Below are 27,426 nucleotides of genomic sequence, written 5' to 3'. Positions count from 1 at the left end.
GACAAAATGTCTACAGTATAAAACAGTCAGTCATGCAGCACTGCTGCAAAGAAAGGGAAGAGGTGGTTTAAAATTTGACTTTTTGTGTGACTTCTGATTTACACATGGACTGTGTAAGACTTGGGTGAGACCACCTGTCATGGGGGGAGTGGGAGGTGGCTCTGGCTGTGGCTGACCTCTCAGGTGACACTTAGCAAAAGCATTAGGTGCTCATTCAGTAGAGTTCTGAATCAGTGGAGCTCACCCTGCTGTAGTATATTCTCAACAAGTAGCTGCGGGAAAGTATGCTTTACCTCAGGGGGTTAGCAACTGTGGGCTCAGAGGGGTCCCAGAGAAAGAGGACGTGCTGCCAAGGGTGAGATTAAGCCACCTCCCCAGACCAGCAAGTTGACTTGCTCCGTATCACCTAATTCTCGCCAATGAATGGAAGTAATGGTGGTTCCTAGGCAGGAATGAATGGGCCATAGGGCTGTCACCTAGATTGGGAATACATGACTTCCTTGCAGCCAGAATAAATGGGATAACTGGGAAAAGGTGGTCGAGCTATCAGGCAATATCCTAGAGGAGCACAAAATAAAGATTACTAGGTGACAGCCAATGGATCTAGCGATCTTAGAAGCCTTTTGAAAGCACACTGTTACAAAATAGACGTGAAGGGGTAAAATCAGAATGAGGGGTTATATACTGATTATGTTTATTAAAAGTAGAAAAAAAAGCAAGCTGAAGAGAACTACTGACAGTCAAAATTAGAGTTATACATTTCTGTTCTTCTTTTTCTTCTTCTTCTTTTGGCTTTTCCCGGTTAGGGGTCGCCACAGCGGATCACCTGTCCGCTCATGATTAGCAGTGGAGTTTTACGGTGTTGAGTTGCCAGCCCAGCGCCCAACCTTCCACAGAAGGCACACACATGCACGCACTCATGCCTAGTGCCAATTTAGAGTGTCCAATCCACCTACAGCATGTCTTTGGGATGTGGGAGGAAACCCACGCGACCACAGGGAGGACATGCAGACTCTACACAGAAGGCACCCCAGCCGAGAATCGAACCGAAGAACCTCTTGCTGTGAGGTGGCAATGCTAACCGATGCACCACTGTGGCCAACCATAAAAGACATGGTATATAAATGTACAATTTAGTAAAATGCAAGAGAGAGATTATAAAATTTTAAAAATTATAAGAATTATAAAAAACATTAGTAAATATTTACAAGTATATTTGTTCCTCCTGTAGAAATATAACAGCAGAAGCAAGAATACATATATGACATGTGAGAGTTTTAGTAGGGGAGAGAGACAAGGAAGAAGTGAGCAGAAAGGGAAAAGTAGAAGAAGTTATACATTTCTGTTAATGAAGTGAAATGTGGATATGCTTTAGAATAAGAGTTAGGTTTAACAGACTGGGAGGGAGTTTGCAGTGGATTCCAAATGGCATTATGCTTTGCAACAGGCAGTGAAATATCATTTGGAAAATGCTGCTGTAAAAGGTCACTCCTGACATCAGAGAGGCCTGGCTGCTTCCAGTATTTGCTTCAGAATCCTCTCCATTGAGGATAATTGTACGGCAGCCATTTGGCCATTGGTTCACAGCTTCACCAAGAGTTGTTGCTGGAACATTATTCTAGCAGTTGAGCTTCCTTTGGCAAATTGATATTACAGTGTCTGACTTTCTGGAGCCCTTGCTTTTTTCTGTTCTTTGGCCTTGTGGAAGGATTGATTTTCTCTACTTGGAATTCTTCCCCACACGTATCCACTATATGAAAGGCCCTTGGAGTTGCATATAACAAATGTGTATTGACTATCTGATGAGCTGTGACAGGGACTTCTATACTGACTACCAGATACCCTTTGACTGTCCCACCCCCTCCGGATGATCCTTTTATTGATTGACCGCGAATGGAGTCCTGTGTAAGTTGGCCAAGTATGTACTCCTATATCTTACAGGTTTTACTTGCTTATTGATGAAGTTTAACTGAGTAGAACATGTACTAGTCGCCCTTTCCTAGACCAGTGTATCACACCATGGAATTCAATAGCCAAAGACACATGTATCCCCAAACCCAGAGATTAGGATAAAATAGTAAAACTTCTGATAGGAAAACAGGAAATTCCAACATTTATCTACAGCACAAACCTTCACATGGGTACTGATATGGTAAGTACAACTGTTGTTAAACTCACTGAATGTTTTTATCACAAAATCCATTTACCTGAGACTGGCAGACTGAGTAAGCAAAGCATGAAAGTCTTTTAATTGGGATAAAGCCCAGTCTTAGCCACATGCGCACCTCTAATTAAATATAACTGATTCCATTGTCACAGAACCTCAGGGTAGGATATAAACATGTAAACTGCTTGATGTTAAGTTGTCTATCTCACCTTCATTCTTGCTTGTTGGGATCGGAGCTGATCCTTGGCTCCGATTTGGCCATCTTCAATAGCTCGAGACCTGTTTACTGGCTTGAGGCTACCCCATATCCCATGATGCCTGGCACTAGTTACCCAGATCTCGTTTGCCGCTTCAGACTGCGAGGTTGTCTTACTGGTTCAGGCTCGTATATTTTATTGTATTTTCTAATTTTACTAAAAATTTTCCTTTATAAGTGTACCTTTTGTCTTAGTTGTACTATTTCCCTAGCTATATTCCCTAAATAGCATATATCCCTCCTGTTTTTTTCTCTAGAAAACTCGTTTTACTTAGGGAGTTTTCCCCACCCCTCTCCCCCTTCCTTTCGTGGTAGCCATTTAAATTAGAGGCTAACCCTTTTTTTGTCCTTTCTAGTTTAAAAAAAAATAAATAAAATATATATATATATATATATATATATATATATATATATATATATATATAAAACGTTTTTAGGTAGTGCCTGTAGTAGTAGACTTTACTTAGTTTTCTGTGTGTGTTAGCTGTATAGTTAGTGTTTAATTAGTTATACCTGCTAACTTGTTTTTTGCTTGTGTGTGTGTGTGTGTGTGTGTGTGTGTGTGTGTGTGTGTGTGTGTGTGTGTGTGTGTGTGTGTGTGCGCGCGTGCGTAACCTTGGTGTTCGTGTGGTAACATGTCCAAGGATACTAAAGTGTCAGGAAGTGTGACTCATGCTGTCAGAAGATGTCTCTGACAGATGGTCACACTTCTTGTGTCTACTGTTTGGGCGCGGTGCACCTGCAAGACTCTTGTTCAGTCTGTCATTCTTTCAGCCCAAGGTTCCTGCAGGAGCGCAAAAATAAGTTAATCCTTCGGGGTTTGCTTAAGCCACAGGATTCACCGGCTAAGGCTCAGCCTGCGAAATCCTCCAAGCCACCCAAGTCTTCGGCTCCTAGTTCTGAGCTGTTATTGGTTGAAGCACCACCATCCGCCTCGGCTCCGGCCGGAGCCGATGTGCCTCCCTCACAGTCGGCTCCAACACAAACTTCGGAGCCGTCCGTGAGTCGAAAGAGATCTAGGTCTCCCTTCTTGGAGTCGATAAGCTCAGCTCCACGGTCACCTCTGCTCCAATCAGAGTGCAGTGATAGGTGCTCTCACTCCTTTCAGTCTTCCAGATTTTCAGATCATGATTTGGAGAGAGTGGTCAGCAGATTGCTGAAATTGCAGGCCCTAGCAAAAATGTTGTCCAGCCCCCCTCATCGGGTGTTGGCTCCGTCCACTTCTGCTGATATTCCTCCTCCGGCTCCTCCCTTGAGTTCGGAGCCGGAGTTCGTTAGGGTTCGAGTCGTGGAACTGTCGGCTCCGATACCATCTCCTTTGGTTCCGTCGTCGGCTCCGATCCCATCCTTGGTTCCGTCCTTGGAGGGATCTAGGCGCCGGGACTCCCTCGTCGGCTCCCGAGGGGGTGGGTGGCATCGGACCCTTGTTAGACTCCGTTCTCCTCCTCGGAGCTTCGGTGCTGGTGAGCTCAGCTCCTACATCGGCTTCAGAGCCATCCCCCTCGGTACGGAGAGGGATTCCGATTTCTTCGGAACTGGAGTCTTCTTCGCGTCTGGGTAGTCCCACGATCAACCCCATCGGCTCCTCCCCCTATGGTGCCTGTGTCTGCCTCTGCCCCTCCTCCTGACCCCAAGCGTGGGGAACCAGCGCTCCAGGGCACCCCTTGGGGTGCTTCTTGCTCTTCCGAGGCCTCCCCTGATCACTCAGAGGAGCCACCTCGTAAGAGGAAGTGCAAGAGGAAGCACGTTGACTCCCCTGAGTCTGTCACATCAGATACCGACTTAGAGGATTTGGAAGGGTCCCTGAGATCCCCCTCTGAAGATGTCTCCTTTTCAGACATCCTTGAAATCCTTAAGCAGAGGGGGAACTGGAATGCCCTAGCCCCTTCCGAGGATGAGTCGGTATTTCTGGACGTGTTTAGTTCCCAACCCTCCACCTCCTGGGTGTCTCCGCCTTTCGACCCACTTATGTCTGTGGTGGCTTGGAAGGCGTGGTCAGCTCCAGACACAGTGGAACCAACCCCCAGGAGACCTGCTAAATTTATAACTGCACCTCAGGACAAACAGTTTTTAACTAAGGGCATACCTGTTGATGCCATGGTGGTAGCAGCAGCCACAAAGAAGGTGTTGGCAGAAACTTTGTCATCTGTCCATCCTCCTAACAAGGAGTCTAGGACTATGGACAGATATGGGAAGCGAATGTTTGCTTCAGCAACCTTCTCCATGAGGTCTCTGAATTATTTGTGCCATTTCACCCACCTTCAGAGGGATCTCCTTAAAGAGCTTGGAGATACCCTCCAAGATCCTTCAGCTGAGGGGGCTCAAGCTAAGGTGGCCTTCCAGCTGGCGACTCTGAATTCAGTTGTTAACTCCTCCATGAGGCTCATTTCTTATGCAGCCAATGGTGCGAGTAGGGCCGCAGGCACAGGCATTGCCCTTAGGAGGCACGCATGGATGCGGCTATGTAATTTTGTGGATCCCTTCAGAGCGACTTTTACCAATACCCCCTTTGATGGTTCCGCTCTCTTTGGATCACAGGTGAAGGACACACTAACCAGGTGTGAACAGGAAGGCAAGACTCTCTCTGCCATGGGAGTACATTTTTCCACTCCTTCCAGACCATACCCCAAGGGTCAGAAGAGTGGAAAAATGCGGTTCCGCAAATCCCAGGGAGCCTTGTATGACACACGTGGTGAGTTCCCCTCCGGGGGCAGAGGAGGGAACAATAACAGATGCCGCCCTCGTGGCAGAGGGGGTCCGCAGAACCAGGACTGCAGAGAATCCTTCTCTGAGAAGCCCTTTCAGCATCCCTGAAGGGTTGCCCGGCTGCCCACCTCTGGAGGCAGTCGGGGGAAGACTTTCACTGTACCCCAAAGCCTGGCAGAATCTAACTCAAGACAAGTGGGTACAGTCGATCATATCCGGAGGTTACAGAATTCCCTTTGCTCAACCCCCGTTGCCGTCAAACAAGTCCCTTCCAGATCTTCCACCCAATCTAAGGGACCAAGCAGCCAAAGAAATTTCAAAGCTGCTACACAAAAGGGTCAGCCAGGAAGTCCCAGCAGACCAGATCGGATCCAGAACTTACTCAGGGTTCTTTTTGGTACCAAAAAAGACAGGGGACTGGAGACCTATTCTGGATCTCAGCAGACTAAACAGGTCTGTACAAAGAACAAAGTTTCAGATGGTCACGCTACAGTCCATTCTACCCTTCCTGGGTCAGGACAATTGAATGTGCTCTATAGATCTTCAGGATGTGTACTACCACATCAAAATGCACAGGCGCTCCAGAAGATTCCTTCGCTTCCGGCTGGGGGCCAGTTATTATCAGTTCAGAGCTCTGCCCTTTGTTCTCACCACAGCCCCCAGGGTGTTCACCAAATGCATGGCAGTAGTTACGGCTCACCTGAGATGTCAGGGATTCCAGGTGTTCCATATCTAGATGACTGGCTCCTCACTGCTTCCACCAGGCATCACCTCCTGCAAGCCAGGAACTACACTATCAAAACTTGCTTCAGGCTAGGTATCACAATAAATTTCGAAAAATCTGCATTGTTGCCCTGTCAGCATATCACTTATATAGGCACAAATCTAAATACCAGGAACATGTTTGCGAACCTTCCACCTGACAGGGTATCACTAATTCGCCAGCAAGTACAGATTTTATTAACATGCAAAACGATTCAAGTCAGGTTCGTCCTCCGAACACTGGGTTTTATGGCATCAGCAATTCTTCTTGTCCCCCTGGCCCGCTTTCACATGAGAATCCTCCAGTGGCTTCTATTCTCACAGTGGTCCTTCCAACAGCTTCCATGTCTCACAAGATTATGATCACAGAAGCATGCAAGAAGCACCTCGCTTGGTGGATGGTCTCCCCATCAGTGTCTCAGGGCAGATCATTTGTACTATCCCCCTCCAGTCGCCACAGTGACCACGGACGCCTCCCTGATAGGGTGGGGGGGGCATTATCAGAGCAGGACAGTCCAAGGCACCTGGCAGCCTCACGAGTACCATTTGCATATAAATGTCTTGGAGATGAGAGCCGTGCTTTTAGCGTTGCAAGCCCTTCAGGACTCTCTCCCTCCCGGGATCATTACAATTCAAACGGACAATATGTCAGTGGTGTGGTACATCAACAAGCAGGGTGGAACCAGGTCCTATCCTCTATGTCAAGAAGCACTCAGACTTTGGCAGTGGGCGATCTCCTCCCAACTTTTTCTGATCGCAACGCACATCCCTGGGAGTTCCAACATCATCGCAGACAGGCTCAGCAGAGCAATTCTCATGCCTCACGAGTGGTCTCTGAATCAGGTAATTGCGGAACAGATCTTTCGCAAATGGGGGAAGTCTTGCTGCGACCTGTACGCCACACCTTTCAACAGCAAGTGCAGCAATTTCTTCTCCCTTCTTCCACTTCCCGGCCACTCCCCCAGAGATGCTGTAGTACACGATTGGCCTCAGGGACTTCTTTATGCTTTCCCTCCTTTTCCCCTAATACCCAAACTCATACAGAAAGCAACTGCGTTGGGTTGCAAAATGATCCTCATTGCCCCTTACTGGGCTCGACAGATATGGTTCCCATTCCTGCATCATTACCTTCTCGAGCAGCCTTGGATTCTGGATCCTATTCCAGATCTACTGATTCATCAGTCGGGCAGACTGCATCGATCCCTTCCAACACTCCAGCTTACAGCTTGGATGTCCTTCATGGATGCATCTGCAGTCATAACAACAGGGTTGTCCTGTCGTCAGGCAGCCCTTCAGTCGGCCGGATTCCAAAGTCCGGGTCCGGCTTCGGCTGATGTCGCACTCCACCCGACGTCATCTCTGTTGGTCTTCGGGTATAAAAGCATCAGCCGACACCATTTTCCCCAGTCTTTCTTGCCGCGTGGCGCCCGAAGCAGAAGCTGTTCGCAAGTGCCGGTCGGTCGGATCCAGAGATTACTTCTACCGAATACTACTTCGAAGACTTCTAAAGCTAAGTACCCCGTTGGGGACTCTTTCTTGCCTCAGCCGATGTCAGAAAAAGTTAACAATTGTTTAACCTGTGGGAAACAAATACCTCATAAAGATTTCCACTCTTACTGTCTGCCTTGTTTAGGCCCAGCCCACGACGTAGCAGCCTGTTCGGCCTGTGCTTCTTTCAACCGACGAATGCTTAGGCGTCGGTCGGAGTTTGCAGAACAGTTTTTCGGTTCTGATTTTGCGTACATTATGCCGTCGGATCCTCCGACTACCCAATCTACCAAAAACGCAAAGAAAAAGACCGACACTCGCGGTCCGCGGTTTCGGCCGAAACCATGGTTAAGCAAATCATGAGTGTCTCGGTTTCGGCGAAACCGAGAAAACTGATCTAAGTACAGCTGAACCTATTCCTACAACTGAGGCCCCTGCTACAACTCTTGAATCGACCTCAGAAATTTTACCCACTACGGTGGTTGACTTATCAGACACCATCCCTTGGATGTCTCTACCCCAGCACGTGGTGCTGCTAGGCCTCCAGCAGCCATGTCCATTAAGGCCTTCGCCAGGGCTAAAGCAGCCAAGACTACTAAAACAGTGCCTGTTAAACCCCCACATCCAGGCCCTCTTCTAGTTCTCAAATGCGTACTTTGGCAGAAGATTTAATTTCTTTAATTAGAGGATCTCAATCTCACCCAGACAGGGCCTCTCAGCCCCAGAGAAGAGACCTAGGGCAGAGCCCCTGAGCCAGTGTCCTCTGATGAATCTGCTGATGAATCAGACATAACTGACCAGCCAGAGGCTCCCTTCTCCAATTTTGAAGATTCTGATGCTGAAGAATCCATTCCAGCTGCTTCCCACCAGAAGAATTCTCCTTTGGGGAAACCTTGCATGCCATGCGAGAACAGTTCCAATGGCAGCAACAGGATTTTTCAGACTCCAGAAAAGACTTAGGACCTTTCTGCACCTCCCACAGCACAGGCCCTTAGCTATACCTCCTGTTCTCTCTGTGGTGGATGATGCTTTCAATGATGTCTGCTCCGCTCCAGACTCTTTACCCCCAGCCCCTGCCAAACCAGACAGATTTTACAGGGTGCCAGATACTCATCACCACCTTTACAAGGCCCCACTTGCAGACCCAGAAACTATATCCCAGGGTCCCAAGGCAGTAGCATGACCATAGCTAAAAACCCTACTCCTTCTGAAAGGGAAGCAAGGTCATTAGACAGATGGGGTAAAAAGGTCTACACTTCAGCTACTCTCTCAGCTAGAGCTTTAAACTGTCAGTTTCACATGATACAATACCAAGAGTTTATGCTTGATCAGTTAACTAAAAAACTAACCACTGATGAATCTCTTGATAAGAAATATGTATTAGAGATGGTAAATAACATACAACAGGTTAGCAACCATTCCTTAAAATGTGGCTATGATGCACTGGAGGCTTCATTTAGATCAGCCATGACAGGCACAGTGATAAGAAGGCATGCATGGCTAAAGGAACAAGCTTTACGGATCATGTTAAAGCTAAGCTGCTAGATGCTCCTATGGACAAGACAAGTTTGTTTGGTACACCTGCCCAGCAGGTTATGAAGAAAATGGAAGAAAAGGCAAAATCTGTTCAAACTGTTAAAGATTTCTTGCAGGTTCAACCCCAAGGTTTAGCAGGAACTGGCCTGCCAAAAATTGGTCCTTTCCTGACTCCACAAAATTTCAAAGGGGCAGGAATAGACGTTCCAGAGGCAGAAACCAATCCAGAGGAGGTGCCTACAGAGGACGACAGTGGCAAGGTAACAACAGAGGCACAGACACAGCCACTGCCACTACATCAGCACAACCACAGTGACTTAACCCTAAATCCGCCTACCAGGGAACAAATAGCAGCTCCTCTAGGCGGAAAGTTAACCTTATTTTCAAAGAACTGGCACTACATAACAAAAGACAAGTGGATTTTACAAACCATAGATCAAGGTTACCGGTTTCACTTCCACACTTTACCAGTCAAAAGAGGAATGCCAAATCTACCTCCAAATCAAAAACAGAGGCTCTACGCCAGATAATGGAGTTAGCAAACATGAGAGCTGTGGAAAGAGTGCCAACAGCAGAGCAAGGAAAGGGGTTCTATTCCAGACTATTCCTAGTTCCAAGAAAGGAAAAAGTTGGAGACCAATTCTCGACCTGTCCACCTTAAATACATACATCATTGTCCCAAAATTCAAAATGCTGACCCTACAGCAACTTCTTCCCATGCTGGGCAAGGAGTCTTGGCTGGTAACTCTAGATCTCAAGGAGGCATACCTGCACGTCCCCATTCGACCAATCTGCAGAAGATACCTCAGATTTCTTGCAGGATCAGAGCACTATCAATTCTCAGCATTGCCCTTTGGCTTATCTACTGCCCAGAGTATTCACAAAATGCCTGGCATCAGTAATCGCCCATTGCAGACTACAGGAATTCAAATTTACCCATACCTGGACGACTGCCTGCTACAAGGGGACAACAAAAGCAAGCTGACAACAGATTTACAAAGGGTCATTTACTTGCTACAAGCACTGGGATACACAGTCAATTTACAAAAGTCAAGGCTGATACCATCCCAAACAAGGACATTCTTGGGCGGAATTGGACACAGTAAAACAAATGGCATTCCTGACTACAGAAAAACAAAAGAACTTCCTCTTTACTTCTTGGCACTAACAAAACTGAACAAGTTAACAGCAAGAAAAGTACTGCAGGCCTTGGGCTTCATGGCATCATGCATAATCTTGGTTCCATTTGCCAGACTACATATGAGAAAACTACAGTGGTACCTAAAGAATTTATGGTCCCAACACAGACACAGTCTAGAAACAGAAATCCCACTAATTCCATGCTTAAAACAGGAGTTCCTATGGTGGGCTCAGGCATGCCAGTCAAACCCAGGCCTACCCTTTCGCAGATGTCAAGCAAGCCAGACCATCACAACAGACGCTTCAGACCTAGGATGGGGGGCCCACATGCGGGACAAATGCGTGCAAGGATTGTGGACACAGGATCAACTTCACCTGCACATCAACCTAAAAGAAATGCTGGCAGTAAAACTGGCAATCAAAAAGTTCAAACCATTTCTCAAAGAGGGCCAGTTGATGATAAGGACAGACAACACCACAGTCATGTGGTACATCAACAAACAGGGAGGCACTCATTCATACCCCTATGCAGAATGAGCTTGGAGCTGTGGACCCTGGCACTCAGCTACAACATCCAGTTACAGGCAATATTTGTACCCGGGAAAGACAATACTCTAGCAGACATATTAAGCAGAACCACTTCGGATGCCCACGAATGGAAGCTGCACTAGGACATCTTCAAGACCATCTCAAAGAAATGGGGAATGCCACAGATAGACCTATTCGCATCACCTCTCAATCACCAGCTCAAAAAATTCTGCACAAGGACATTCCACCCACTAACATGGAAAGTGGATTCGCTCTCCTTCAACTGGAAAGGCCTAACAGCATATGCATTCCCACCTCTTCCTTTGATACACAAGGTACTACTGAAAATCAAGGAAGAACGTCCAAGGATAATCCTGATAGCTCGAACTGGCCAAGACAACACTGGTACCCACTACTGAGGAGCATGTCTCGAACAATATGTGGCCATTACCCTGATGCCTTTGATGTTAACTCAGAACAACTACAGCATCATACATCCAAACCTAAAAATGTTGCAACTGACTGCATGGAACATCACATAGCAGCAGCTAATCCAGAACTTTCCCAAAGAGTAAAAGACATTATTCTTGAAGCACGCAGACCTTCAACAAGAAGGAACTATGCTGGAAAATGGAAAAGGTTTGTCATTTGGAGTACGGAAAGAGGAAAAGATGTGTCAAACATAGATATGCCTAATATTCTGGAGTATCTGGCGAACTTCTTCATTCAGGCCTGTCCTACTCCTCCATCAAGATACATGCATCAGCTATTTCAGCAGAATACAGCTTTGATCCACCTGTTTTTCGCACCCTTTGCTCAGGCAGTTCCTCAGAGGAATCAAGAATGTAAAACCTCCAAGGAAACCACCATTACCAGCTTGGGATTTAAACTTTGTGCTAGAAAAATTGACACTATCACCCTTTGAACCAGCAGCAACAGCAGACCTACAACACCTGTCATGGAAAACTGCTTTCCTACTGGCAATTACTTCAGCAAGGAGGGTTTCAGAACTACAGGCCTTAATGGCAGTGCAACCCTTCCTAATCTTCCACCAAGATAGAGTGTCCATGAGGACTAATCCTACATTTATGCCCAAGGTGGTATCCAGAGTGTCTTTAAACCAGGCAATCCACCTACCTACCTTCTTTCCCAACCCACAAAACAGAGGGGAAAGAATACTGCATACCTTGGATGTACATAGACAGCTACGCTACTACTTGGACAGAACAAAAGTAGCAGAAAGACTGACCAACTTTTGTAGCCTATGCAACAGGAAGGGAAGGAAAAGCTATTTCCAAACAGACAATCTCCAAATGGATAGGAAATTGCATACGATTCTGTTACTCCTTCCATGGAAAACCAATTCCACAGAACATAAGACCTCATTCTACAAGGGCAACAGCCACTACCACAGCCTTCTTACGAGGAGTGGCAACCAAAGACATTATTGAGGCGGCTACTTGGACCTCCGTGCATACATTTGCCAAGCATTATAATTTGCCTCTATATTCCAGATCCCGAGCAGGGTTTGCCACTGCTGTACTGCAAGGGATCCTAAACACACCATAATCTACTTTTATCCTCCTCCCTAGTTGGCTATGGTATTCTACCCAGTTGTTATGACTGCAGATGCATCCATGAAGGACATAGTACAGTTTTGTACCTACCATAAATGTAGATGTCCGAACTGGATAGCATCTGCAGTCAGGATTACCCTCCCTCCTTCCCCTCTGTGGTACTCCTAGGGTGTTTACCCTCCTAATAGCTAGCTGTTGGGGGGGAGTCTTTTATGGTGTATTTGTTTGTATATATGTACATACATGCTTATTGTTGTATTTACCTCTATCTATTTGGAAACATTGGCATCTATCCAAATTTTAGCCTGCAAGAGGACTTCTGGCATCTGGGGCAAGAAACACTGAGGAAAATGGCGTCGGCTGATGCTTTTATACCCGAAGACCAACAGAGATGACGTCGGGTGGAGTGCGACATCAGCCGAAGCCGGACCCGGACTTTGGAATCCGGCCGACTGAAGGGCTGCCTGACGACAGGACAACCCTGTTGTTATGACTGCAGATGCTATCCAGTTCGGACATCTACATTTATGGTAGGTACAAAACTGTACTTTGCTCCACTTCCAACCTTAGCCAGGCTTCCTAATATTTCCTCCTCTGTGCGGGAAATTATTATCTCATCGCACAAATCCACAACTAGGAAAACTTATGCTAGCAAGTGGAAACGTTTTTCTTGCTGGGCAGAGGCTAAGAATATAGATCCCTTTTTAGCCCCTGTCCACGAGATTTTGGAATTTTTAGCGGAACTATTTCATTCTGGTTCCGCTTCTGCTACAGTCAGGGTTCAGTTAGCTGCCATTTCGAATTTTCACATTGGGTTGTCTTCTAATAACATCATGTCTCATAAGCTGTGTAAAGCCTTCATCAAAGGAACCACTCTGCTTAGGCCCCCAGTAAAGGATCCCCCACCTCTGTGGGATCTAAATTTGGTGGTAGCTTCCCTAATCTTGCCACCTTTTGAACCTGCAGCATCTTGTTCCATTAAGTTTTTATCCTGGAAGACTCTCTTTCTGGTAGCCATTACTTCTGCCAGACGTGTTTCGGAGCTTCAGGCTTTATGTATTCGTCCTCCATACTTAGTTTTTCATAATGATAGGGTCGCTCTAAGGACCAATCCTTTCTTCCTTCCTAAGGTCTGTTCACAAAATAATTTAAATCAGTCCATAGACCTTCCTGTGTTCTTTCCTAATCACACCAATAAGGCAGAATATAAATTGTACCAGTTGGATGTTCACAGACAACTCCATTTTTATTTGCGTAGGACAAAGGACTTCAGGAAGTCGGACCAACTCTTCCTTTCTTATGCTGAGGGCAGACAGGGCCTTCCAGTCTCAAAGGTAACATTATCTAGGTGGTTGTCTCGCACTATTTCATTCATTTACCAGCTGAGAAACAAAGAATTATCTATCAAACCTAAAGGCCACTCTACTAGGGCATTGGCCACCACAGTGGCCTTCCAATCTAGGTTGCCCATGGAATCTATCTGTGCAGCTGCTACGTGGGCTAACCCACATACCTTCATTTCTCATTACAAACTAGACATTGCTTCCAGAAACAGAGCTGATTTTGGTTCCACTGTTCTGAAGAGTCTGTTCCAATGAGCCACTCAGGATAGTAGGTGCTAGGGACGCTCTCCCAACCAGCAAGAATGAAGGCGAGATAGACAACTTAACATAAAGGAGTTATGTACCTACCATAACGTTCCATGTTAGTTGTCTTCTTCTCGCCTTCTTTCTTGCGTCCCACCCTCCACCCCCCCCTATCCTAGTGGATCGAGAGGAGCTCCCTTTTTCAGATTTCATTGGCTGAACCTTCTCTGGTTGTCCTTTTTCTGCTTAGATAGCTTCACAGTTAGGCCCAAGGGGCGACTAGGGCAGAATTCTTCCTTAGTTATGTCTGGAATAGCTTTTTCAAATGAGATCTGGGTAACTAGCGCCAGGCATCATGGGATATGGGGTAGCCTCAAGCCAGTAAACAGCTCTCGAGCTATTGAAGATGGCCGAGTTGGAGCCGAGGATCGGCTCCGATCCCAACCAGCAAGAAAGAAGGTGAGAAGAAGACAACTAACATGGAACGTTATGGTAGGTACATAACTTCTTTTTCAGTTAATGTTCCTAACATATATAAGTTTTGCAGTATTCATCTTTGATTTAACAAATACCATTGACTATGCATCTGTTATTTCCATTTAATTCTGTTGACATTTGGTTTGTTTCTCACATGCGTTTATGTCCCATTGCATTAATTTTCTGTACTTTTTGTAGGTATTACTTTAATGATCTGGAATACTTTTGTTGTAAAACGGTTATCATCTGCTGCTTATCTGATGGACAAGGTAAGAGGGAGTGCTTGTATTTATTTGTGTTATGTTTATGCAGTGTTACTGCTAAAACTTGTACTTACCGAAGTGTAGTACTTAAACCACTGCCATCAAAAAAAAAAAAAAGTGTGTGCCACATTAGTGTAATGGTTAGCATTGCTGCCTAAGGGTTTGCCTCCCCATTTCAGTTCCCATTTGAGGTGTCTTCTAAGGAGAACCTGCATGCCCTCCTTGATTCTGCATAGGTTTTCACTGGCCACTACAATTTCCTCCCACATCTGAAAGCTCTGTGTGTGTGTGTGTATTTTTTGCAATTAATTGATGCCCCATCCAGGATTAGTTTCTCTTCTGTGTGTCTCTACTCCTCTGACTTTAAATTGGATTAAGTGAGTAATGAGGGAATGAATGAGTGAAAAAAATCTGAGGCAAATAGAATGCTTGAGTTTATTTTTAAAGCTCTGCTACTCAAGCTTTGTACTTCTACAAGCAGTGTCAGTCATGTACGAAAAAAAATGTTGCTTTCTGTTTTAACTGTTAACTTTAAAAATTCATCTGAATTTATTCCACAGAAAGCCACTGAGCAAACTGTGTACATTTTCAAGAATTACCTTGGTCATTTGTTGTACTAACACTTTTTGCTGGGTCTGCTTTGGCTTACTTACTCACTCCACACACAGCATACAACAGAACACATTCCCCCACTGCCTGATGTGAAGGCAGTGTGTATATAACATCCAAGTGTTTTACATATTATATAGGGACTTTCTACTCATACCCTTGTGCCCCCCACAGCAAGTTTCTAAATATACTACCTTCAAGGGACACTACCTTTAGTAAAAAAAAAAAAAAAAAAAAGGCTGATACCCTTACTTCACCCACTTGGTTGTCAAAACAAATGTTTCAGATCTAGTGGGAGTGTGTCCAGACCCTAAACCCACCAGCTCTTTTCCCCTTCTTTCAAAGACTGGGTTGTGAGCACGATACATGTTGATGAGAATTTCTGCATTCTTTGTTTTGAAGCAAGTCATTAATGTGGGAAACCTACTCATTGTCATGGCCTGAAATAGTGAGCCTCTGAGCACTTAAACAGCAAGGCTAAAAATGTCCTGTAGTTGACATTTCAGGAAATTAAAACTACTGAGGTTATGCATTGATTAAATTGTGGAGACAGAGAAGTTTAACATTTGTTTTTTACCTTCTCTGTTTTTTTCTGAGTTAGTGAAGCCTTTGAAGTGGGTATATTGGGGATGTGGGACCTGCACCTACATCAGCGCTTTTGTGTGTTTTGCAGTCTCAGGAGTGTTGCTGTTTTGAAACTGCAACTTCCCAAGGCTTTAAACATTTTAATATAGTTTAATTGCATATTGACCAAACAATGCATAGTAGTATCTGTATTGCTTTAGAAATAAAAACAGTCTAAAAGCACTGCTGTAAGTGTTTAATGGATCATCTCAGCCACACAGATATCTGAGAGAAACTCCTGGCCTACCTCATTTTCAGGGGGTAAGTGGTGGTTGATAATTCCTCAAATAGAGATTGCTTTGTTGGGGGGGCAGTACCCCCAGATTTCAGCTTGGAGCACCTTGAATTTGGAGGGTCGGCCATGGATAAGTCCTCCTGGAGGAAAGTTAATGTCTAAAACAGTTCAGTTATCTTTGAAGGTGCTTAACTCATCTCTTATTTTAAGGGCTATATCTTGTTGTCCTGCAGCTCTGCAGACTATGAGTAGCCCAGAGGAGAAGCACCTTTGGCTCCCACCAGAGGTTGTATGTTTCCTGGATGACGATACTATGTATGCTGCTGACTTGAGCTTGCTGCTCATTAGCTTGAATCCAGAAAATGGTTTGTTAAAATTGGCAGTTATTGCAGAGGATTAAGGCATGAGCTGTTAGTGAGCTGTTTCCTGTAGTCCAAGGTTCAGTTTCATCAGCCTCCATTTGCTTACTATGTGACTATTAGCAAGTCACTTTTTACCAAGCAGTGCTCCCAGGCTGAGTATGGAAAAAAAGTCTGTGTGGATCAGTTCTGTATCCTGGTTAACAAATGAATAAATAAATGAAATCACTAACCAGTATACTCTGTCATATGATCATGCCTGAGTCCATCAGAGTCTGATGGCTTAGTATTGAGATGAGTCTGCCAGGTGCTAGGCCTTTTAGTAAAAGACTTGCAGTGCAGTTATTTGAGGTCTAGAGAGAACTTGAATTGTGGAGCAGACTCACTTAATAGCTTGATGCCAGGGTTGTGCCCAACAAAAAGTCTTCAGTACACCAGTGGCAGAGACGCTCCCAGATGTTGTATCCCAGTTACCCAGCCTCTGGTTTATGCTTATTTCCTGCACAAGGCCTTGCATAAGTGCTCTCTCTGGAGCTGGTGAGTTACAGGGGATTCTCTCCCACTCAGGTTTTATTATAAATCATTTAAAAGCACTGTAAAAGGTTACATAAAAGGAAACAAGCCTTCAGACTGGTATTATTGTTCCTCATGTTTACACACATAAAAAGTTTTCAAAGTGATATTATTTTCCTAATGTTTACACAGATAAAAAGCTTTCAAACTTATGTTATTTTTTCTTATGTTTACATAGATAAAAAACTCTTTAAGTTCTTTATATGTCAGCTTTAAATTGTTACTTCATTGCAGTTTGGTTTCTTAAAAATCTAATCGGCCATTAGAGTACTGTAACTCACTGTCATCTGAATTGTATGAGCACCTAAAACACAGCCTTAGCAGTAACTGCAGCCGGGCTGCAGTATAACAGTAGTGCCAAGTAGCTGATTGTTTATTTGTATTTATTAAGCAGGGTAGAGCAATGACCCACTAGAATTTGCCATTTATCCATTTTTTGGAAAATCCAGAAATCAGAACAACTATCGGGTTATCTAGAAATCAGTGTGCAAATTCTGATTTTTTTTGTCATAGAAAATAGAATGCCATAGTTTGTAGCACTGGCATTTAGATGTTTTTTTTTTCGTTGTAGAAACATTGCTGTAATGCAGTGTGATCTTATCAGAAAACAAGAATTTCTAAAAAAAAGAAAGAAAAAAGTAATCTTTACACCCAGTAATATGCCCATTTATGTTCTCAAATGGGTCTGGAGATGAGCATGTAAAGGGATGAAGAAAGCCAGGACTAGGGGTGGTGTTATAGGTACAACTTTTGTCTGGAATTTTACCTCAGCCAGAGCTGGCAACACTTCTTAACAACTTGAAACTTTTCCAGATTCAGCCCGGGAGCACTGGTTAAGTGACTTGCTCAGAGTCACACAGTAAGCAAATGGAGGCTGGAAGAAGTAAACCCTGGACTATAGGATGCATCTTGTTAAGAACTCTTAGCCTTAGTCCACTGCACTAACAAGTGTAATTCTTAATTAGTTGTTTATATTTATACTTTTATCTTTCTTTGCTTGCCAAATTGTCCAAGTGGATGCCCCCACTGATCCCGTTTCATTTCTCCTAACTGTTATGGGGTAGTTCTCTAAGTTTGCCTTGAAATAGAGAGCCATTGCCAAGAACTAGTAGTTTCTGGACATAACCAGCGTCAGGCTCATCTTAGAGCTGTTTGATTCTCCTCAGGAAAAAAAAAACTGCTGAGAGAATAACTTGACAAGTAAAGCTCTTGAGACAAGCTTGAACTCTATTTGTAATAAAAAAAAAAAAAGAATGTTAAGGCTGTCCATCAGTTGAAACAAAGACGCTTTTGTTCCAACATATTTTAGGTTTTTCTTGGAGCAGGCAGTTTCATTTCATTCTTAACTTCAGCAGTTTCAACCAGGATATACTCTTTCTCAGTTTCTGAAGTGTGTCTTGGCTGTGCCTTTGGGCTTTTAGTTGATGTTACAGCAAGTAGTTCGTATCCTTTTGCACACCACAGACTGTTGTGAAATAGGAGATTCCTTTGATTTACTCTTGTTAGGCAATACTTACCATACACTGTGCCATAATTTGGGCTTTTCTTAACACTCATATCAAGGTGCAGACCAAAGTCTTGCAGGAGAAGGATCTCCTTTTGTTTTCCTGTATGGATTACTAGCTCTTGGTGACCTTCTCAAGAGATTTTACTGGTTGTGTCTCATCAGTGGGCACATCTGTGGCTGTAGTCCCCATGGTTAACCTTAAAGTAGCAGAAGTTCTCTGATTCTTTCTCAGAGGGCAATTTAGAGATAAGCAGATAAGTGCAACTTCACCGAAGAGTATGACAGGTCTGATTTTATGAGCTCACACACATATGTTAAGACGGCTTGAAAGGGGTCCCTATGTCTTTGGAGACCCCATTTGGAAACGTACGATCTCCTAGTATTGGTTTTCCTGGCCTCCTGCATGATAGATAGCACGTCCTCAGTGTGTCGGTGTCTGAAGGGAATTAAAAGTTTATCACCCAGAGGGTTAAGCAAAGCATCTCCAGGTGTGGGTGAATTAGAGATCCCTTCTGTTGTGTGAGCCGGTCCATCTTGTGAGGCAACTTGTGGTGATTACTCTTGTGAAGAGACTGAAGTAGGGGAACTATTGCTGCCTTGGCCAATAGGGGGTCACCAGCAAGAATTTTCACATGTCCTTCCTGATTTTTAGGAGTATTTTCTGAATGAGAGGGAAGGGAGTGAAGGCATACAGAAACAGTCCCTTCCATGAAATGGTGGAGACGTCCACTCTCTAAATTAGTGGAGAGGGATCCTTGGCACAGAAAGTTTTCAGTTGTCTGTTCTGGGGGGGGGGGGGGCAATACATTTACTTGAGGTGTGCCCCATTGGGGGACAATGTCTAGGAATGCATCTTTGTGCAACATCCACTTGTGATGCAGAGAGAATGATCTACTGAGAGCATCCGCCTGATGGTTGTCCTGGGATGGGATGTAGACTGCCTGCAGAGAAATGTTGTTTCAAGAGGCTAACTCCCAAGCTTACGTTGCTAGCCTGCCCCCCCCCCATTTGTTGATATACCACATTACAAATCTGTGAAGATTTGTAAGGGACCCAGTCTTATGAGTAAGAGAAAGGCCTGCAGAGCCAGGTGAACTGCAGTCATCTCCCTTACGCTGATATGCTTTTACTTGAGTGATGGCTCCCATGGGGCTTGTACTTTGAGGCCATTCATGGTTGCTCCCCAGCCTACGTCTAATGCATCTGTGTGCATTAGTTGAGTTGGTGTGGTGGGCTGGAGGGGTAAGCCTAGGTTTAGTTGTACCTGCTGAATCCACCACTTCACTTCTGTCTTTAGGCATGGAAGGAAGGATATCTGAAAATCCAGTGGGTGGCTGTGTTGAGACCACACATTCTTCAGGTACCACTGTAACTTCTTCATGTGTAGCCTGGCTAGTGGCAGCATGGAAAAGTAGTCCTAGGAGGCGCATGATTTGTCTTGCTGAGAAATGGTTGATTAGGAGGAGGTCCTGGAAGTGATTGACCAGGGAAGTTATCTTGTCCCGAGGGAGAAGGGCCTTCATCAGGGCTGTCCTGATCCTGCAACCCAGGAAAATGTTGTCCTGTGCTGTGGAGAGTGATGATTTTGAGAGTCTAACCTCTGGAGCAGAGACATGGAGAAGGACAGATGGCTTTGGAGTGTGTGTTCTCCTTCGGCCAGGATGAAGATGTCATCTAGGTAGGCTAGGCACTTTGTGAAGACCCTAGGAACAGGGGACAAACCAAAGGGCAAGGCAGTAAATTGAAAGTGTGAACAGGGTCCAGCAAAGCGTAGATACTTCCTGTGGTTTGGGTGTATGGGAATGTGAAGGTAAGCCTCCTTCAAGTCCAAAGTGGCTATGAAAGCTTTGTGTGGCAATAGTGGAAGCAGGCTTTGAAGGGAAAGTATTCTGAAGGAAGGGACCTTCAGAAAGAGGTTTAGAAAGGATAAGTCCAGTATGGGGCTCCAAGGGCTGTCCTTTTTTGGTACCAGGAATAACCTGGAGTAGAATCCTTTTCCTTCTTGGCCTATTAAATGGGTTCTATGGTTCCCTGAGCAAAAAGGTCCTGGATAACGTGAGGGATTAGGTGCAGTTGGTTCTTGGGGGGGAAAGGGGATGCCTAATGGAATGAGTTTTTCCTGCCCTGACAGGAACTATCCTTGTTCCACTATTGCCAGGACCCAGCAGTCTGAAGTGACTTCTTTCCAGAGGGGAAGACGGTGAGAGAGGCGGGATGAGAGGGGAAGGTGGTTGAGGCAATCATTCACTATTATTTCTGTCCTGAAAGGGCTGCCTGATGGGGGGCCTGAGCAGTGACTGTCCAAGGGGAGTTGTGCTTTCTGGTCCCTTTTCTGTGTCTGGAGGATGAAGGAGTGACTGGGGCAGGGGCTGTACTGACAAAGGAGGCCTTTGCAGGATAATTCCTGTAAAATTTTGGAACTGAGGAGACCAGCAATTGTTTCAGGTCTTGGAGATTTTTACTCTTCTCCTGTAGGCTTTTAAACAGGTTTGCAGACTGTGTCCAGACAGAAGTTTATTATCCAGGTGTACATCCAAAATTTTTGTTTTAAAGTCTTCAAGCAGTGGCTGGAGCCTAAGCCATGAATACCTATGTAAAACAGAAGCAGATGCTGAAGATCTAGCAGAGGCCTTTGCTGCATCATAGCTACATTTTCCATAGTTTCTGGCAACCTGAGATGCCAGGGACAGCTTGGATTTTATTTGTGTCTTGTTTGGGGAGTCAGGTAACAAGGACAGTAGGGATGAAGCCTGTGATACCAAATCTTGGGGCATATTTCACCATATGGGTCTGGTAATTAATTGCCCTAAATGCTAGAGATGAAGAGGACTATATCTTCATTCCCAGCCTGTCTGAAGATGAGGAAGAAAGCAGACTTGACTGCTTGTCAGGGGCCACTGCTAACACAGCAGGGTCTTCCAAAGGGGACTTCACAAGAAATTTGTGGTCATCAAGGACCTTATAGAAATGGTTGTGTCTCTTGGGAGCAGGAGGTTAAGAATCGGGATTTTTTGAGGCTGATGCAAATGCATCTAGGTGTGCTAGAATCACCAGTGGAATGGCTGATGGGGAGGGTGATTCCACCTGGAGCAGCTCAAAATAGCTTTTTTTGAATTTCAGTCATCTGGACTGAATCCCATTTAAAATACTCTCATTTTTGTAATAGTTTCTCCAAATGTGATGCCCTCGAGGGGGGGGGATTCTCCCTCAATGAAATCCTCATCTGGGCAGTAGTAATCCAAGGGAGAAGCTATTTGGGATGAGTAAGTAACTGACTCATCTGAGGAGGAGGCTTCTTCCTCCTGGGAGATGGAGGTAGGGATAGAGGTAACTGATGCAGGCCTGGAGCTTAGCACAGGCAATAAGGATGATGTGGAGGCTGAAGGCCTAAGGGCCATGAAGGCCTGCAGCAAGGAATGTGAAAAGGATTGACAGCTTGGTTGTTCCTCAGAAGGAGCAGGCAAATGTTTAGACTTTTTGCTTCTTTTTTAAAGGAGTTGATTTGGTAGAAGCTGAGGGCCTAGTTTCAGGGATCTGGCCTATGAATGAGGATTCGGAATCCTGGATCGTGGATGGTCGTCCATTGGAACCTGGTTCCCCCTCGACTTTGGCAATAGCTGACATCGGAATAACCTCCGTGGACATGCCTACCAGTACTTTGGAAGCGACTTCCTCAAGGGTAGTCGCTGAAGCTGCCTGTTCTAAAGGACATCCCTCAACCCCTATATCGGCAGTTGGTGGGGCTTCCAACGATGGAGGGGTAGAAGTGGTAGGCCTGGAAACTTTGGCCTTTTTTTGGGCGGTTACGCTGGGGCTTGCTTCTTTAACCTCTGGTTTTCAAGGTATAAATTGAAGGCAGCTAGACAGCTGCTGAGAGTTTTGGGAACAAATGTCTGGCAGATGGTACAGGAGGTAATGATCGTGTTCCCGGCCTAAACAGAACAAGCAAACTTCACGGGAGTCTTTATGCAGAATTTGACGTATGCATCTACATTTCCTCTTCCTAGTGGACATCGGCTAAGGAAATAGGCAACAACCTAAGCTCAAGCAAGACAATATTAAGATTTCCCCAATGGGGTACTTAACTTTAGACGTCTTGAAGGAGAAGAGCGAAGCGATCAGTCTGACGTTCAACTGCAGCAGAAAAGTTCTGAGGTCTGTGCGTTCAGACATCACATTTAAGGCCCCTGGTTTATGGCCCTGTGTGTGGCATCCCACACACTAGCCGCTACCAGGCTTGAGCTTTTGCATAGGAGCCAACTTTCAGGTCACCTGAGGCAGAGGATCCCACAGTAAGAATACTGCTACATGAGAACAGAAGGACATCAGTAGATGTTCTGTGTTTCAGTCATTGTCAAAACAGAAATGTTGCCTCTTGCTCTTTTTTTTTTTTTTTTACTCTCACCATAACAAGACATTTCCAAGCAAAGTCTCTGCCCACGTCTCTGTCTTTTTGGAAAGAATTGGATTCTAGAAATATACTAGCAGGAAGTTGGTTACCTGTACTACAGACTAGGTTCTTTATCTAGGTCCATAGTATGTTTTGCTAGGACTGAAGTCCAGGGCTTATGGACTCTGATCTGTCTTCCTCCACCCTTTCTTTCTAAGCTGTGTTATTCATTCTATATAGCTAGGCTACTGCAACAGTGTTCTAATGATGAGCATAGTATAGTTGTGTAAATAAACTTACAGTAACAGGAGATGTTCAAATATAGATCACTGTTGCAGTAGCCGCACCCTCCCTCCATCTCATGACTACGATCATCTCAGACCTCAAACTTTCTATGGTGATGAGTCTGTCAGGTTTATGATAACTCTTTTCATCTCCCTTTCTACATTGTGTATGAAGTCCCCATTAAGAAATATTTTGCCAACTGCTTTTGTACTCCTACCAGGGAGGCACAGGGGTACAGCGGATAGCATTGTTGCCTCACAGCAAAAGGTTCACTGTCTTTCTACATTGTGTATGAAGTCCCCATTAAGAAATATTTTGCCAGCTGCTTTTGTACTCCTACCAGGGAGGCACAGGGGTACAGCTGATAACATTGTTGCCTCACAGCAAAAGGTTCACTGTTTTTATTCTCAGCTGGGGTGCCTTCTTTGTGGAGTCTACACATCTTCCCTGTGTTTGTGTGGATTTCCTCCAGATGAGCTGGTTTCCTCCCACATTCCAAAGACATGTAGGTGGAGTGGACACTCTAAATTGGCCATAGGCATGAGTGAGCAAGCAAGTGTGTGGTGTGGAAGAACAGCCGTGGCAGGGCTAGCCACCTTGTGCTGTGAACCCTCTCTCAGGATGATTGTCACTGTTGAAGTGACTCTGACCCCATGGGAAAAAAGGGAATGTGGATGGATTTTGCACTCCTACCCTATTAATCTTTCTGTGTGCTACTGATCTTGCCTTTTTTTTTTTTGCATTAATGTCTTACATCTTCCCACAGTTCATGTACAATACCTTCATGGTAACTGCAACATACTGTTTTCCCTTTCCAGTATTTCTGTTTTATCCCCCCCCCCCCCTCTTCATGTCTCTTTCCAACTTTCCAGTATAAAAGGTGTCTGGGCAGTGGTAAATCATCAGTAATGATTCAAGTTTATTTACTTAAGCAGCAGAAATACTTTCCTGATCTCCTTCTCTTTGCCTGAGACTAGTATAATGTTGTGTCTTCAGTGAAGTAACATACTCCTTGTATACCTTAGGATGGTCACGCAATACCCCATGCAGCAAGTTATCCTTCCATGTGATTTTGGCTTACTCTGTCTTGTGCACTATTTTGATCTCCATTTGGAATTTATATTTGCGAAGATCTATCCTGTTCAACAGTTTGTTCTTTTCACATTTTACCATGTTTTAGTTTATGTATGCTGTAGCACAGTACAATTATCTTACCTTCCAGTTATCAATAACCCACCCTCTGTGGTGCTTATACTAAGACAAACAAAAAAACTATTGCTATCCCTTTTTCATGCTTCCCTCTCGGATGGACAGCATTCCCTACTGAACTGCATATTCACTTTTAGATACTGCTAGTTAAAACCTGTATTTGCGGTCTCAAATACCTTAAGTTTACTCTGTCTGCCTTTGCTTGTAGATCTGATTATCATTTTTCTCTCTTGCTTATGAGGCAACATACTTTTAGAACTGTAACCTCTGACTGCTACAGAAAACACAGATTTAAGTAGTAGTGCAGTTTGTTGTTTTTTTTTTCTTTCATCCACTTCCATAGCTGTCAACTTATTTGCTCAAGAATTCTGGGCAAGGGAAAATACTGTGGTGATAAAGGCTCCAAATCAGGGACAATTTGCAAATATCACTGTAAATCATTTAGTTAGTAGAACTGGTCTTGTATCAACACACATCTTCTGAAGAATAAGTCTAAATCTCAAATGTTTGACATTATTGACTGACCATAATCCTTGGGGATTTACCAGAAAAATCTAACATTTTCTGAGAGTCAGGTGAAAAGGAGGTATGTCCCCATCTGAACCAGCATTGTTTGTCTTGTTTACTAGATTGTTGCAATATGTGTGCAGAAAAAAATGATCATTGTTGTTATATGTAGTCATGTTGAAAAGTGGTAAGTGAATTGTGGAAGTGGCTGTGCATTAAATTTTTGTTTTCTAGTGATAGTCTGAACATTGTTGTCTGTTTTGTTTGTTTAGGTTGGAAAAGCTCCAAAAGATAGACTGTGCAGGAGGGTGAGTAGTAATATTTGTACTTCACTGTGCATGCTTTCCTCTCATAGGCTTTGCAGAGGTCATGTACTCTTCCTGTAAACCAGGCAGTGGTGCTTTGATTACATTAATGCTAAATTGGTTTAGAGTTTTAAATTATTCCAGTCTGTTTTTGCTATTAACTTGGATGTTTACAGTCAGGATCACTGCTGCAATTCATTCATTATATTAGTGGAGGCTGAGCTATAGGCAGATGCCAGTCTTGTGACTGGACTTGGTGAACAGTAGAATTTCCCTAGGAGGTGTAAAGGGTTATGCCCCATTCCTGTGACCTTTTAACGGAAGTGAGGCAGGAAGGGAGAGCACAACAGTACTATTTTCAGTTCTGTTTTGCTGCTGAAATTAATGGTTTCCATTATCTCACATTGCATCAGTCAATTACCTAGCAGATAAGTATAATAAGTACTTTCATATTGTAGTAGATTTTTTTGTCTCTTTTGTCATTTTTGTCTTTATTATGACCACTGATGATGTTTCAAGGACAATTAGCAACAAGTAATACTTTGGAAGACAAATTCCACGCATGAACTTTAATTTACATAGCAGCGTTTTGTTTTATAAAGGAGCATGATGATGATAATTGACAGCTTTGCTTTAAATTGACAGGAACCTTAGGACATTTACAGAGCAATGTAAACTCTGCTTAACATGGGGGTGCTGCATCTTCTTTGGCCAATGTGATCTTTTGCTAAGGCTAGTTCTTCCCCAGTGAATGATAGGAAGACCAAGTAGTGACCCAATCATCATAGGAAATACAAGAAGATAGACAAACCAATGAATATGGTTGCAGAAGAATAAGTAAAACAGATCTGGAAGGTCTTTTTGACCTGGCTAATGGTCTTGTTTAGATCCTCTTCCTCTGTGATCATGGAGGTTACATTTTATATACCCTCATTCAAAGCAGTTTCTAGTGTCGCAGATATGGCCCAGGTTACTACTCCTGTAGTATGGTGGGAGCTCAGAAAAAGATCATTTCTTTTAAAATACGGACTTTGGTAGCTCTGGAAATTTAAGTCCCTAATGTGAGTTTCCTTCTTAGAGATGTATCTGCACCACAGCTGGCTTGCAATTCCCATGCAGCTTTTGTGTGTTTTAGTCTGAATGTTTAATCCCTTGGGAAACTTTCCTTTGTTGCATTCTCCAACAGTTGGAAATGTACTTGTACTTAATTCACATGAACAAACTTACCTAATTTAAATCCAACCTTCCTAATCAAATCCAGATAATTTCTGCCTACATTTGGCCCCTCCCTGAACTGTAGCTAGGCCATCTGATGCCTTGTGCAGCTCCCTAAATTGGTTGAGTTGAAGAAAAAAAAAAGGTATTCTCAAAATAAATAAGTAAATAATAAATAAAAAAAATCCTGAAGTTGAAGACAAAAAAAAAAAGTTTTAGTACTTTGAAACTGTACTGTTTTCTGTAACAAACATCTGCTATAATTTGACTGTAACAAACATCTGCTATAATTTGAAACTGTGCTGTTTTCTGTAACAAACATCTGCTATAATTACTACTACTGACACCCATACCATTCCATTCAATCTGCAGATACTGAAAATTGAAATATAGGTCCTTGAAATGTAGGTACATTTACCCAAAAATCTGGGCATGTAATTAGCATAAAATTTGAATACCAAATAGCACACAACTCTTCCCACTTCCAGTAGGAACGTGGGATACTGCCCAAAAACACGTTTAAAAACAGAGAGTAACAAAAATGATTAAACAACTTTAAGCACATTATTAAACAGTGTAAAGTCTAAACTTTAATGAGCAGTTTTTCAAAACTTCTACCATACAGGGTCATTTATTTTGCTTCTGAAAAAAGGAACTGTAAGATGTGTGTACTGTTTACTTAAATTATTGGTGCCACTAGTATGTTGGTAATATAGTGTGCTTTTTTGATATTAGAGAGCTTCAAAAACCAAGTGAAATGAGAGGGATTTAGAAAATTGTGTGAAGGGGTAAAACCACGCCTGAAAAAAAAGAGACATTCCTCCAAAAATAGGTGTATCATGTGCAGGGGTAAATCGGCCTGAAATTAAGAATCTTCCTCTAAAATAAGGACAGTTAAGAGGTGTGGCACACACACACACACACACACACACACACACACACACACACACACACACACACACACACACACACACACACACAGAGCACTTAGCAGCATCAGCATTTATTTATTTATAAAGCTGCTATATCCTCGTGGTGTCATAAATCATTATCAGCACAGCACTAGCAAACCATTGTAATCATTTGTAAATACACCCTAACAGGGTTGTCTCTCCCTCTTTC

General features: G+C 44.0%; 1 protein-coding gene across 1 annotated transcript in view; it reads left to right on the top strand.

Moving 5' to 3' along the window:
• RAB3GAP2 (RAB3 GTPase activating non-catalytic protein subunit 2) overlaps positions 1-27,426 on the top strand; it is a 2,949,955-nt gene that overhangs the window by 2,548,698 nt on the left and 373,831 nt on the right. The window contains exons 28-29 of the mRNA XM_044061656.1: positions 14,422-14,492; positions 25,057-25,092. Of these exons, the coding sequence (XP_043917591.1) occupies positions 14,422-14,492; positions 25,057-25,092 (107 nt within the window). The remainder of the gene's footprint in view (positions 1-14,421; positions 14,493-25,056; positions 25,093-27,426) is intronic.

This window comes from Protopterus annectens, chromosome 1.part0 (genome assembly GCF_019279795.1).
Source record: "Protopterus annectens isolate FY-2018-M chromosome 1.part0, PAN1.0, whole genome shotgun sequence".
NCBI classification, from domain to species: domain Eukaryota; kingdom Metazoa; phylum Chordata; order Ceratodontiformes; family Protopteridae; genus Protopterus; species Protopterus annectens.
The sequence above is the reverse complement of the archived record's forward strand: the minus strand, read 5'-3'. Positions and strand labels throughout refer to the sequence as shown.